This window comes from Pogona vitticeps, chromosome 1 (assembly GCF_051106095.1).
Source record: "Pogona vitticeps strain Pit_001003342236 chromosome 1, PviZW2.1, whole genome shotgun sequence".
Taxonomy (NCBI): Eukaryota; Metazoa; Chordata; class Lepidosauria; order Squamata; family Agamidae; genus Pogona; species Pogona vitticeps.
Window position 1 is genome coordinate 209,208,851 of NC_135783.1, and position 15,358 is coordinate 209,224,208.

General features: G+C 41.8%; 1 protein-coding gene across 20 annotated transcripts in view; it reads right to left on the reverse strand.

Moving 5' to 3' along the window:
• Window positions 1-1,257: 1,257 nt before the first annotated feature.
• The window catches only part of SLC4A10 (solute carrier family 4 member 10), a 233,026-nt gene continuing 218,925 nt past the window's right edge, over window positions 1,258-15,358 (reverse strand). For 11 of the 20 annotated variants that reach the window (XM_072982321.2, XM_072982301.2, XM_072982319.2 and 8 more), the window contains 6 exons: window positions 15,018-15,086; window positions 13,964-14,137; window positions 13,114-13,236; window positions 11,115-11,182; window positions 9,856-9,972; window positions 1,258-5,286 (listed from right to left, as the gene is read on the reverse strand). In XM_072982321.2, the coding sequence (XP_072838422.1) occupies window positions 5,220-5,286; window positions 9,856-9,972; window positions 11,115-11,182; window positions 13,114-13,236; window positions 13,964-14,137; window positions 15,018-15,086 (618 nt within the window). In that variant the 3' untranslated portion in view covers window positions 1,258-5,219. Of the gene's footprint in view, window positions 5,287-6,821; window positions 6,861-9,855; window positions 9,973-11,114; window positions 11,183-13,113; window positions 13,237-13,963; window positions 14,138-15,017; window positions 15,087-15,358 lie in introns of all 20 variants that reach the window. The other 9 variants (XM_078394833.1, XM_078394801.1, XM_078394830.1 and 6 more) reach the window with 1 other exon arrangement.

A 15,358-nucleotide genomic window follows, 5' to 3' on the forward strand; every position in this document is an offset into this window, starting at 1 on the left:
AGACTGTAAACTCAAAGCACAAGAATCAGAAGTAAATCCCACTATGTTCAAATGGAAGTAAAATGGTTCTTCAAATGTTTCTGCCTTAAATATGATGTAATAAAGCTATTACATCATATTTAAGACAGAAACATATCTGTTCTGAAGGAAATCAACCCTGAGTGCTCAATGGAAGGACAGATCCTGAAGCTGAGGCTCCAATACTTCGACCATCTCATGAGAAGAGAAGACTTCCTGGAAAAGACGCCGATGTTGGGAAAATGTGAAGGCAAGAGAAGGGGAAGACAGAGGACAAGATGGTTGGACGGTGTCATGGAAGCTATCAACGTGAATTCGACCAAACTCCAGGAGGCAGTGGAAGACAGGAGGGCCTGGCATGCTCTGGTCCATGGGGTCACGAAGAGTCGGACACTACTAAACGACTAAATAACAACAAAGCTATGTTTTTATTACCAGATATTGTTCCTTGGCTATTTTGTTTCTTAAAATTAGCCATCATAATTCATGCACCTGCTTTTTAGCTCTCTCTAAAGCAAGTTGTTGTTGCAGCAGATGTATTCTTTGCAAAAAATTGTAATATTAATCAGAGATCATTATTTTCAGGCTACTGTTTTATTAACTCCAGTAAAGTCTATTAGTCTTGTGTTGAAAACCCTGCTGTAAGTGTGGTAAAAAACCATCAAGGAACCCATATCCTGCATGTGCTGGTTTCTCCGGCACAATGGACTGAATTCAAAACAGGCAAAGAAGACTGGTAGTTATGAAAAATTATAACTTTGTTTGATACAAGTCACAAAAATAGAGAGAACTTCAGTGAAAAATGTAGTTTGCTTTCAAAAATACTACTGTGCAGAATGTTAATAACAAATTGCACAGTGCCTTTTGAGTGTGCATGCACACTCTTAATGTTTTCTAACTGTCCTCTGTTAATTTTATTTCCTAGAAGAAATTGCAGCTTGGTTTTACAGAATAAAAATCAGCCAGGGATGAGGCACAATTATTTTTGGCACATATGGCAGAAAATTCCACAGCCACCTCTCCCCATCCCTGGTAATAAAAAGGCAACAGTAAAAACATTCACTCACTAATACCTTACTGCCCTTTCCTTAACAATAATCTGCTGCCTAAGGTGTCCACTTCACTTTGCCTAACAGTAGGACCGGTCCTGTTGTCTGATCTCATGAGAGCAGAGTAAGTCTAAACTGCTTGTAGAATGGCTAACCCAGACAGATGTGATAAATATAAACATGAAAAACATTTAGGGTAAATATTTTATTTCCACATAACATCTCTCAAGATGTGAAAAACACAGTATTCTATTCACAGGTACACTTTATTTAAACTTTTGTAATAAATTACATCCAAGAAATTCAGCATTGTGACCAAGAAATACGAAATTAAAAGTAAATATAACACTACCGTTTCCAGTTTACTCTCTTTTATGTGTGTAATTTCAAAATGTTGGAATTAACATTGGAATAGCATTGATATCCCCACAAAAACAGGAAAACTGTAGGAAAAAAACCCTGTCAAAAGTACTGAACAGAAGTAATGCAGAATGTCACTCAATACATTGATTTCTTAGTATTCAGAAAGCTAGATAGGTGAGATTTCTGATTGTGTTTGATCATTTTGAAACAGAACACCAGGATCCTATTAAAACAGTAGCAGTCTCTTTTTCTGGGACAAATGTGCACTGCACTGCTTTAGAAGGCTCACCTGGAAATAGCTGGAATGTTACAGTGGATCATCAAGTACACAATAACAAAGCATTTTATTCTCAATGTAGCTGTACTTTTATCTAAATTCATATATACATTTTTATTTAATGCAATTGTTTTCTTTGAATAAATATTTGCATAATATGAATCTGAAAAATTTGGATGATGCTACAAAGAATCTTCTAAGAAGCAGCATCTGTGCAGACCAAAAATAACCTTACAAGAAAAGCTTTGTATTATGTCTATCTGATTTAGCCTACTTTTGGCACAAGAGCAGCTGGTGTGATTTAATGTCTGAAATAACAAGGCATATGGAATGGGGGTAACCTGGGCACATACATACTCTGCAGGTCACTGAACAATGGGTAGCCTATGCAGATGTTTGGGGTCCATGTCTCAGGGCTGCCACTCTTGATGGGAGCCTTTCCTGGCTCCTGCTGTACAGTTGGTGTTGTGATTCTAGTGGCTGGCTGCCCCAATAGGAACTGGTAAGTGGCAGGCTCCTTTGAGGATACAGCACAGCATTCACTCTTGGCAAATGGCAGCCAAGGGCTGAGGGATGCTCTTGACTTATTGGCCTCAGTTCCATATATCTATAAAGCAGGAGTAACACTGGATTCCATCTGTGTATCTTATGAGGCAAACACCATCTGAAGCCAAGTGATCTGTCCAACTAGAAGTGTAGGGTGTGAGTGTCTGCATGAGACAAGGGCTCTTTTGAGGACAAGCTTGACCCCTTCCTTCTACAGTGTTCTGTAGTAAAGATCTGGAGAAGCAGCAGGTAACAAAAAAGGCCAAAAGTGTCTCATAGGCCAAACTCTGTTGCTCAGATATGTGGTAAAGTGGTTAAACCAATGCCATTTCTCAGTTGCATTCACAAAAACAGCACATGCTTTTTTTTCTTTGGAAAATCCATGTTCCTTCTTGCATTTTTCATGTATACAGTGCACATCTCAGATGCCATGAGATTGCCCGCCTTATGAGGGAAAAAGAAAACACCCAAGCACAAAGCCCCATATACTGGTGAGGTCAGTTCCACAGTGCAAGATTTCCAGCACCCTTACTGGAAAGGGTGCTGGAAGGCCCTTCCAGGGCTCTCAGCTAGGTTTATTCTCGCATCCAAGGGTGTTGCACAGGCAGCCTCTATTGCTATGTACGCTATCAGCCACTCTGTTAGCTGTTACAGGCATGCCAGGTTGTGAAACATGGCTAACTAGGATTTTACTGTGTTGGGCAACTTCTAAAAAAAGCACTTTTTCTGAGATCTTGAACACTGAAACAACATCAATGTTTGTTCCCTATCAGTATAGCACTGGTTCATTTGTAAAATCTCATTTTGAATAAAATAACCAATAAACTTTCCCCCCTCCCAAAAGTTAAAAACATATCAAAATAAACTTTTATATTCACTTTTTATTGCAACCAGTTCTCTCCTAACCATGCACCAACCAATTTCAATACCTTAGCAGTGCACCAACAGCTCCTTTTAATGACAAGGTCAGTTCACCACCTTGATGGAGACTGAACTTTTCAGCTCTTGTCCATACATATTCTGCTCTCCTCCACATACAGAGATTACTTAAGAAAGTCCCAACTATGATTAATCTGTGCACCTAGTTATCTGGACAAACAGTAAGGCCAGATCCATACAGGAAATGTGCTCAACCATCCTGTTAGAGGCAACGGTTGGGTACTTTGCTGTCCATACCTAGCTCTGTGTACCCTGATTGAAAATGGCCCAGGAGAAAAGGGAGGAGAGAAAAGGCCTCCACTGATTCTCATGGAGATCTTTCATAGCATAGGCAGCGGCATGTAGGAAAAGGGACAGATCCCGTTTTATGCCATTGACAACTGCACTTTGACTAATAATAAAAACCTCAGGAGAAATACAATCTATATGGCATATACAAAAGTTACCTCGATTCGAAAATATGTGGAAAGTACAAGGGAATTCAATTATATTCCTAAGAAAGGCCAAGTATTGAGTTTTGTTTTGTTTTCAAAAGTGAGCATTTTGTGGTCATAATCTGGCCCACTGAAACCTGTATTAAACGTCCATTCATTTCAATGGGACCATCACTATAGACTTAATTTAAGCACATTTGAGTATGGTATCAATGAAAGAGTTAAGCACAATCGTACGTCTTTTCTTGTGATATCAATGTAACTTGAAACATGCTCAAGACTTTTGCCTAGACGTCTTGTCCAGAGTTTACTGACAAATTGCAAAAACGTTCTTCTAAAAACAAAGCAAAACAAAAGCCACCGCCCTCACCTAAAAAGAGGAAAGAGGGAAAGAGAGAGAGAGAGAGAGAGAGAGAGAGAATTGTCCAGCAAGAGTGTGATGAAAAATACTGGAAAGAGCCCTCTAGCAAAAATATATATATTGGGTTTCTACCTGGATAAAACTGATACTTGTCTTTAGTCAGACAAGTATAGAACAATATATAAGAATTTAAGTATAGTATTCAAGCATAAGTAGCCCAACCAATCAACCTGAGTTGGGGGAAGGAAATCTTCACTACACAGTTCTGTAAAGGATTATAATCCAGAAAGCTAGAAAAAAAATGTAGATCATTTCTGCCACAGTGCAGCTGCTGGACTCACCACTGCAACATTTAGTACAGTACAGTGTAAGATATTGTAATAATAGCTTGCATTCACAACAAATACTGTATGGATATTGCACCTCACCAGATGTGGCTCTTCTTCCAGACAAGATGAGAGAATGTTAACTATATCCTATATATCTTTATATATTATATTACTTTATTTTTCCAGTCACATATAAATTTAAATATTAAATATCCAGTATTAAATCAAGGAAAATTGCACAAATAGAGGGTCTGATCCTGTAAGTGACACACACACACACACACATCCCCACACCCACACACATGTGCACGCATACACACACCCACACACAGTCACACACATAAAAGCCATGATTTTAAACAGGTGCGTGTGGGGTGGGTGGGGATTCATTCTTATGGTTAAAAGTTTATAGGAATGAGTCACTCCTTGCTTTAAAAATAGCTCTAAAACTAACATTTTCTTGTTTGCTTGGGTTTCTTGAAATAGCTGGCTGGAAGCTAAGCTATTTTTCAAAAAAGAAAAATCAAGGGCTATTTCAAGTGTGTTTGTTTTGTGAAATGAAGAAGCAATGAAAATAAGCCACCGAGGCAACATAGGAAATCTACGGGGAGAGACGCCTGAACGGGAACTTTGTTCGCTTCTTGAATGGGCGACACAGGCTCAGACCGCTGGAACCCCGGGAAGGAACGGACAGGGACTCCATCCCTGGCTATGGCTGGCTTCAGCAGGTACAAATGGCCCAGCGAGGACGAACAGACAGTGAACCGAAGTACAACTGCACTACTTACATTACCAGTGCTACTTTAGGATGAAGGACAGGTTGTACAATGAACTGATCAAAGCAGTACACTTATTATCGTGGCACTCCCCGCATTTGCTTCTAAAGGCAAACAGAAGAGCAAGTCATAGACAAGTCTCGCGGTCCACGCCTTTCCCTGAGTCAGCTTTCTTCTCTTTCCGGCTTTCAGTGCTAGGTTGGGGGAAAAGAAGAAAAAGAAGAAGAAGAAGAAAGGGAAGGTTGGTTGGTGGAGAGGACAACCCGCACATGGCAACATTTTTAAACTGAGGAGGGGGAGCCATCTGTCAAACAACACCATTTGCCTTCGCTGTTCATGCTGCCACATACAGTCTGGGAAGCATAAGCAGAAATGCCACTGCTATGGATATATATGTGGTTATGAAAAACACCAGTCAACATCATAGATAAAGAAGAAGGCAAAGTAGGTAATTAAAGAGTAATAAAAAAAATGTAAAATCAACCGGCATACAAATCAGCGAGCATGCAAGCAAAAAAATATCACTTCACGGATTTAAACAGCAACACTTTCCTTTGCAAATAACAACTGGTCATGTATTTTAATGCTGGCATTTTAAGTTGCACAAACAAGAAGCTGAATAATTGATTGCCTTTAATCTACACTTTTTCCCTTCCTACCAAGTCATTAGCAAACTCACATGATCACCTGACTGAATTGGACTGCACACATTACAATGAGGAAACCATGCTTCTGGCCACCTAGTTTGTCTACAGAAATATTGGTTCCTCAGTCTGTACATACATATGCACATATTTTGTCCTGCTTTCTAGAAAATGGAACTCCATTTGTGTTTACACTGCATCTGCACCAGCCTTCCTCTTTTCTTTTCAGCCCGTTTGGCTCTGTAAATTTATTCTGTCCCCCCCATCTCCAATTACAGACTCCACCACAAAGTGCAGCACAGAAACCAGCTGGCAGGGCCCTACATGCAACCCAAGCCAAAGCCTTTGCAAGGACAGTAAACAGATTTGCTCTTGGGGAGGTCCCTAGCCTGTTGCTCTTCATATGAAATGGCTAGTCTACTCCGCCAGGCCCTAATCAGGTATCATCTGCCAGTGACTTTTGAATGGTGTACATTCTATGGGACAAGGGAGCATGCATGGACAAAAGCCAGTGGGTGGTGCTAATCACCTGGGGCTTCCTGCCCAATCAGCACCATCTCCTGGGCTGGAAGATGCCCATCAGGGGACTCCTGCGAAGGTCATTGGTTGGGGAGGACCGCTCCCTTTGGAATGCAGCCACACTGGGCTCAAGGTAGGGACCGGGAGGATTGTGGGCCTCCAGCTGCCAACTGATCATCTTGTTTATGCTGCTCAGGGACAGGAAGAACATTGCAGAAGCCACATGCCATTTTGGGGTGACAAAACACTTGGAGAAAAGCAGGTGCCTTCACCCCAGCCAAGCCATTGAAGTTACAGCTAACATATTTCTGCCTCGTAACTGAGACTGCTACGTGACATTCTAAATTTTGGTTAAATGAGAGTGCTTAGCAAACAAATGTGCCTGTTGGATTTCTATGATCACAGAAGAACATGTCTATACCAAGCAGCCTTCCGCAGGCACTTTCCATGGCATTCTATTGAATTTTGTCTCCCCAAAATTTACACACAGTTCACTCGGCCAGGATTCTGAAAGACACCAATCAGTAGCAATCAAAGCAGCAGTTGGGGAGGGGGCAGGATCTTACCTTTGGGGGATCAGCTTCAAAAGAGATTAGGAAGGGGAGCTTAGGGTAGAAATGTGAATAATGGAACAATTAAGTAGAAAATCGTGTTAATTCAAAATGAATGACGCTTTGGGGGAAAACAGCAGTTAAACAAGATTGCATATATGCTCAGTTCATCAGCAGAGAGGTAGCAAGAAAAGGAGGTCTCTGTTTTTAAACTTCCACTGTTAATTGAAGATGTGACCCACTGTGACATGAACACAGCAGCCAGAACGTGGGAGAACTTGGAGAAGGGCCCACTAGCATCCTGTTCTTCCTGCTGCTCAGCACCCCTTCCAGCCTGTTCCATTAGTGGAACATGATGGGTGCCCGTCCACCTGTTGCTGAACTACATTCCCCATCATGCCTGAGCACTGGTTGTACCAATGGGGGCTGGAGGACTGTAGTTCAATACCATCTGGAGGGCAACAGGTTTGTCACCTCTCTTTTAACAGTCCTGGGAGAATTAAAGTGGACTAGAAATAAATACATTCCAAAAATAGTAAAAACAAAAGTATTGTAGATTTTTATGATTAAGAGGTTTTACTTCAGTGAGTAATGAATTACAAGCTACCACTTCAGACACAGTAGGTTGTAATTAGGACGATGCACCCACTCTGGCCAAAACCCAAAACTACTAACCCAAATTGGCCCAATTTAGACCAATTGTTATGAAATGTGTACCAAAGCAAAATAGCCAGAGTGAGGTAAGTTGACAAATGTATTCCAATCAGACACAGACTGAGTTTTTTAAAAGCAGAATTCTAAAGACCTTAGAATGCAACCCCCTACACCTAGCAGCCTGAAATTTGGCCAGATTTATTCTCCTCTTTAAGGTGTAGCATGAGAGAGAGAGAGAGTTGATACTGAAACATTGCTTTGGAAGGGGGTGCCAGAAGAAGAAATGTGATCTTTCATTTTATGAGAACTGAGAGACAAACTAGGTTTGATTTTTTTTTCTCTCCTGTCATTTAGAGGGAGCCATTCCATTAGCTTCCCTCAACAGTTGTCATGCTCGTCATTATAGTGACTGTACATTTAGGAACTGTGACCAGAGTTTGCTTTTCCCTTCTTCCTTCCCCATCCATCTTTCCTTTTGTCTTAGGCCTTTTCAATTGTAAGGCAGCATACAGGGGTAACCTTGGAGCATTTAAAAAATTGGTTTATCTGTAAGGTTTTCTGGGAGTCCTTCTTGGAGAAAGACCCCAGGTAAAGTGATCTTCTGAAAGTGAAATGAGCATGCTAACTCACATTCCTATCAGTCCAGAAGTGAAATAAAAGAGTGTTCCTGTACATCAATAGGTTAAAAGCCATTACTTGATATAATTCCCTCTTCCACACAGCTATTAAAAGTACAGTAGCCCTGCCCTCTTTTGCATCTGCCCCCTCTAATGTACCTATCCAGTTAAAAAAGACAAATGACAGATGATTTGCAGTGACATTAGGTCCTACATCACATATTCTAGTCTGATGCTAAAATCCTGTTGAAAGCGTAAAGGCTCTGTGGCTAGAGTGCTCTATGTCTGCCCCAATGTTCTCTGGCTTCTCGTTACACGGGAGTGACTTCCTCTGATGCAAGTGTTTAGTGGATTCCCCCCTTGCACAAAGTGCTAGGCAATTAGGGCCAAGCATGGAAGGTTCCACACCAAGTCCGTAAGAAACAAGAACCTCTTGTCACGTCCCCATTTTCTTGCTTCTAGCAGCTTAGCTTAGATGGTGACAATGCAGCAGGCTCACCACAGTGATAGAAGCACGGTGACGCTGCTGCTGCCTGACAGCCTTAAGAGAAACACACCCTTTGAGCCCAGATCATCTCAAGGCATTAATGCAGGTGTGTGTGTGTGTGTGTGTGTGTGTGTGTGTGTGTGTGTGTGTGTGTGTGTGTGTGTGTGTGTGTGTGTGTGTGTGTGTGCTAGCACTAACAACAATTTATAAAGCACCTCAGAATTAGCTGCTGTCCCATAATTAAATTAAAAAGAGCAGTCCTTGGTTGTAGACTTATGATCCAAAGACAACCAGACTATTAGGAAGGGGAAGAGGCAGAAGACAGAACCCATCTAAAGAGCAGGAATTCTATATGCCTTTTTAAAAAAACCAAACAGCAGCTGGGAAAGGAGGGGAGCCATGGGTAGGGATTTATTTACCCTCCATTCCATGTGGAGGTTTCTGTAAGTGACAGGCATACATACTCTTGCAGAAATGGCATTAAGCCCAATTATGGTCCCTGCTGCTCCAAATCCCTATGATGACACTTCCACATGCAAGGTGACTAGCAGGATCAGTGTCGCAGCAGCTGTGGGGCAAAAACTTGCAATATCAGCACCACAAAACTGAGGAAACAAATGTACAAAAAAAATACATCTTGAGGAATGGGGAACCTAAGCCCTTCCCTTCCCTGGATTCCTTGTGCAAAGAGTCACGCGTTACCCTTCAAATTTACAGATGGCAGATAAGCTTTGTGGTCTGCCACCTGTAGGGTCACAGATGAAGGCAGGGCTGGATGGTGGAAATGCAGGAACCCTCTTGCAAGCTGATGAGGAAGGCTTGTGCATCCCGCCCAAAGGCATCTCTCATGCCCCCCCTCAACTCCTTCCCTTGCAGGTTTCAGAACTGGGCTTGACATAGAAGGAGGTAAGACAGCAGGCTCTAAGAACTGGGCAGGGGAGCTTATCAAAAACATTCAATGGGTTTTAAAGGTTGTATGGCTGCAAAAACACTCTCTCTCTCTCTCTCTCTCTCTCTCTCTGTGTGTGTGTGTGTGTGTGTGTGTGTGCACACACACTTGGGTGACACAGAAGCCTGTAAATGCATTGCCCTGTGATGCACTAAGGATGCTGTGTGATAGTCCACTGGCAGTGTGGACTGGAAGGGACTGGATGTATGCAGAAGGACTGGATTATCTGAGTTCACACACTAATGTACTATATTGGGTTGGCATTTCAACCTATCACAGTATGTAAAATCTATGCACAGTAATAAAGCATATGGTATATCTATAAGAAATTAGGAAAAAAACCTTTTAGAAGGAAAGCTGGACTCCTTTTCCTTAGTATTGTCTGATGATATCAACATTGTCTTCCACACGGCTGTTTTTGACATCTCATCAGAAATATTTATTACAGATGGATCATCTCTGGAAAATAATTAGTACACACACACAGGTAGATTCAATCAAACACTGTTCTCTGATCTATGTGAACACTGGATTAAAAAGACATCTGAAACTACTATCGAAAATGTATAAAATAGAGCTCAGATGCTTATAATGAGGATAATTTAGCTCTCCGAATAATTTAATGTATATCAAAAGTAATTTCCTTATTCATTTTCAGAGGAGTTGGACTCTACACATAGAGATCTCTTTTCATGTATTAAGCATCTTGCCATTGAAGTAAATGGGAATAAAACACTTGTAAGTGGTGTGGACTTATACTGTGCACTGGAGTTCAGGGCCTTAACGTTCTAAGCATTCCTGTGGTTGTTGTTTCTTCTTACTTATTAATCTACATTTTGTACCTTTCAAAATACCACTGGCCAAAGAGGCTGCCATGTCCAACTCTTCTTGTTGGATAAGAGCCGTGTGGAGAAACAGGTGGGAAACAAAAGTTAAAATCGCCACATACAGGACTGCCTATAAGATGTTCATGGGTGCCTGAACAGTATTCCTCTAAACAACGGTAGATACAGCTGGCTTTAACTGGCTCAAAACATGATTTCTCTCTTGCTCCATACAGTTAAGTCTACACCCTGAATGTACAACAAACCAACGTGAGGCCTGTGTTACTGCCAATGGGTGGAACAAAATGTTTCATGATTCTGCACAAGGTCAGAGCCAAAACAGATATGATACAGGAGATCTCTAATTTGAAAGCAGTGCATTGACCTTTACATTTGGAAAGGAGTAGAAATGTCGGAGAAGATAACATTTTTTTTTCTGTGAAAATCATCCTTGCTAATATCTGAAAAATCTGCTGGGAAAGAAGTATCTGTGTACCTTTTCATGTGTGCGTGTGTGGAGGTGGGGTGGAGAAGATAAGAGTCTGGTCAGGAAAATGGAACAGGGGGAAGTTTAAACACAGTCCTCCTTGGGCATCTGCTTCAATTTAATCCCCTCCTCTCACCACAGATGCTTTAAAATGTTCTTTTCCAGTAGGGAGGATCTGAGTGTATCTACTACTCCACATCTCTTGTAGCCCATGATATGCCTAGCATTCATTCATTCATTTATTTTTTTTTTTAAAAAGAGAGGAAAGTCATTAGAACTGAGTGGTTTACCTATAGTGTCCTTCAAGTGGCAACTGGACTGTCCCTTCCTCTTCCATTGCTAACATACTTTGTTCCTCCTAGGATAAAAGAGTATTGATGTGAGCAAACACATTCTTGCTTGAACCTGTTTCTGTACAACGGCAGATTCAGCTGCTGTAACAGGAGGGTTATGTGATCCCTCTGACCAGCCTCAGTTAACAATCTGGCTACAGTGTTTTGGACCCACTGAAGTTTCCAAGGACTTTCCAAATGCAGCCCCACTAAAGGTGCATTACAGTAATCCAGTCAGGATGTAACTAACGCATGTGTCACCGTGGCCAGGTCAGACCTCTTAAGAAACAGGCGCAGCTGGTGCACTAGTTTTAATGGTACAAAAAGACTCCTGGCCACCACCAAAATCTGAGCATCAGAGATTAGTTCAGGAACACACCAAAGCTGCAAAACTGTGTTTGCACGGGGAGTGTAACCCTCTCCAGCACAGGCTGCATCCCTGTTCCTTGATATGTCTTTCAATTAACTAGGAGCACCTCTGTCTTGTTTGGATTAAGTGTCAGTTTATTCACCTTATTCCAGTCCTTTACTGCCATCAGAAACATCTCTAGAACCGGAATAGCTGCCTCGGATTTTGATGGAAAAGAGAGATAGAATTGGATATCATCCACATACTGGTGACAATGAACCCCAAAACTCTGGGCAACCTCTCCCAGCACTTCAATGTAGATATTAAATAGTACAGGAGACAAAACAGAACCCCAAGGGACGTTAGCCAGGGTGTTGATCAGGGGTCTCCCCAGAGCCACCTTCTGAGTTCTCGCCTCCAGAAGGGACTGGAGCCACGATAAAACAGTGCTTCCAAATCGCGTCCCAGGGAGAGGGTCCAGAAGGATACCATGGTTGATGGTATCAAAAGCTGCTGAGGGGTTTAGCAGAACCCAAGGGGGACACGCTCACTCTGTTCAGTTCCTGGCGTAGGTCAGCCACCAAGGCGACCATAGCTGTCTCCATCCCTCTAACCAGCCCCGAGGCCAGACTGAAATGTATCTAGATTATCTAGATCTAGATTTTGATGGGAAGCAAGTACAATTCATCGTGATGGTGAAGAATAGCTGAAAAAAAATCACCACAAGAACAATTTTTTGGATGAAATACACGCAACAGAACTCACTTTAAATGCTATATCTTGCCTTGACATTTTATGACCATCACAGCTGGGTTTTTCCCCTCTTACTGAAAGCAAGTCATAGAATACGAATCTGGATCCAATCAAATCAGCATTTTAAAAATATCTTGTCACCTTCATTTCTACTTATATATAGGGCCTCTTTCTATTTTTAAAGTTAGCGTAGTCATGCCTTTCTCACTAAATTCTAGAGGCTTTGTGTCAGAATTTTTATTTCGAGTTATTTTTGTCATTTCTAGGCTTCATGGCTTCTTAGGATTTTGACAGCTGAGCAAGCTTAATAATAGCCTCAAATATTCAGCAATGCTATAACATGCAAAATATATCTCCTCAAAAAGACCGGAATGGAGTATTTTTTTAAAAAAGTGAAAGAAGCCCCCAGTGTATATTTCTAGTATTGTTTTTGTCACCATTCAGATCTAAGGGTTGGAAGGAGAAGTGATGAGGAACAGTGAAAACAGGCTAAACACATGGCCCTTCTAGTCATGCAGATTTGGAATTGGGAGCATAGGTGATGCATTTAAATTAAAACGGGCATTGTGATGGAGAAAAAAATGAATTGACTTTGGTTTGGTGATAAAACTGCCCTTTGCTGCCTGGAGGGATAAAGTGGGGGTGGGAAACCACCCTGCTTAGTGGAGTCTGCCTGAATGGATTAGAAACATGCCCTTATAGAACCACCACTTAGATTGGCTATGTGAATCTTTCTAAGCAATGTTCAGAAAACTGTTGAAGGTTGCGCCAAACAAACAACTAAGATGTCCGTTTTGCTGATGAAGACAGGAAGCAAGGAAAGAAGGAAGAAACAGATGGGCAAACGAAGCCTACCTCTTTTTCAGCGTCTTCAAGTTTCTTTTTCTTGCTCTCAGGCATCAAATCATCCAGCCAGCTTAGCTCGCGTTTGGTGAAAAATAAGTCCATGAGTTTTCTGACAAACACCAATGCCAAGACCTAGTCAGAATATTCATAATACAGTAAGATGTTCTTGACTGGTCAGACAAATTCCACAGCCCTAATCTTTTGTTTTTTTTTTAAAAGAATTCACAGGTACCACACTTGTGTCCCACCACTGAAGTTAACACACGCCTGTACCTCCAGATATGTGTATAAAAGCAAGGATGGGTTCAGCATGGTAAATCCTTATATTACATTTTAGCACAATGGCTTGTATACATGTTATAGGTCAATTCTTTAATGTTATAACCACCACAGGGAAGACATGGAAGGCAAGTAAATCTGGCATCAACACTCTCCATGTGATTAAGGATGTGACTCGTTGTGAGTCACATGTCACAACTGCTACATGGATCTGTCTCATGCTGTGCTAAGGCACTCCTTGCAACAATTATGGGAGAAAGAGTCTTGAGTGAGAGAAGGTTAGGTCACCAAAACCCCAATTAAGAAAATAAGGGCTCCTGGGATACATGTCTTTGCCTCACAGAGGTTACAAAGTCAGGGGCTGGTCAGTCCCTGGAGGGGAGAGTACCAAAGAAACCTCTTGAATACTGAGTTCAATAATAAAAGAACAATGTGATGTGCATCCAGAAGAACAACGCTTTCCCCCTTCGCAGTTATCTTTCAAATCTAGCATAAATTTGGCTAAGAAGCTTCTCCATTTGGCTCTCCTAGTACGAGTTAAGAAGGGCAGCCTTCTTGGCTACAGGAAGTGGACCCCTACCATCATTGGAAACACAATGGCAGCTCTCGAAGCCTTGATCACCCACAGAAGCACGAGGCAGCTCAGCTGGATTACTGTGAAGAGATGGACTTTCCGGAGAGGAACATGTCTCAGGTAGATAAAGTCCGGCTGGTGCTTGGCAGGCATCCAGAATAACTTGATTCTGTCAAAAAGCTGTCAAAAGAAAAGCCCATCATTCAATTTTTTTTGCAGGAGTGAAATGATGGCACAGTTTTTGTTCTAAAGAAGGGATGGAAACCTTTATGGCCCTGAGAGCCACAGGTGGTGAATGATGATGCATGTGTGTGTATATGTGTGTGTGTATGTGAGCAGGCATCCAACGCCCTGATTCGGATCTATAGGAAGAGAGAAAAAGGTTTTAACCTCAGCCTCCACCTAGCAATCCTCTTTTCTCATGGTTTCAGTGGGAAACAGGACACACGAGCAAAGCCATGCTTTGTGCCCCAGAAAAACATAATGTCGTGGCATGGCTCCCCTTGCATCCTTCTGCAACGGCAGCAGCAGCATGCAGAAAAGAACTGAAATGGCCAGGTGTGCAACATCTCTGGCCTCCTGGAGCCCTGTGCGTTGCACAGACTGGCAATCTCTTCTCTAGACATCTTTCAATGAAACTTTAAAAAGTACAATTATTCCCAAAAAAAGGGCACTGAAAACTGAACTGTAGATTGGCTGTCATCACTCGTATCTATAGGGAAATTATAGCCAATGCAAAGTGTCACTTTTCATTCTCTGCTACAGATAAGTGTCTAGCATAGACAGTAGCTGTAAGAATATCAGATTGCAAGGAGATGAGGGGGAGGGGGAGAGAGAGTAAACACAGAACTAACTGCAAATCACATGTAGATCTATAAAATGAAGTGCTCAAAAAAAACCCCAGTCCCATTCCCCCCCCCCCCCGCGCAGTCAAAGAATGCCTCCCTTTCATCTTTGATATGCCTTTTACATTGTCATGTAGAATGCAAGCAACAATGAGGTGGAAAGAGTGACCACAGTCACAGGGAAAGAAACATCCAACACACTCACACTACTTTACCTGAATTCCTTTTAGAGAAGAGGCACCCATATACAGAAATACGCCATAAAGCACGGGCATGGGAATAAACTGCAAAGAGGGAAACAGAAAAGAAGAGACTAGATCTCAGTTCAGCTATCGGGGTGGATGTCCCCCTTAACTTCCCTACCTCTAATCAACAGGAGTGGCGCATATCCTGTTATAGCTAGCCCACTTCTCTGAACATCAGCATTTCTTCTGAACCCAGAAAAAGTAATTATGTCTCATGAAGCACATTAAAGATGGGCCATGAACTCCATTCCAACTTATAGCAATCCCTCTCAGGGTCTCCTAGGTATAGAGTACTCTGAATTTTTACCATT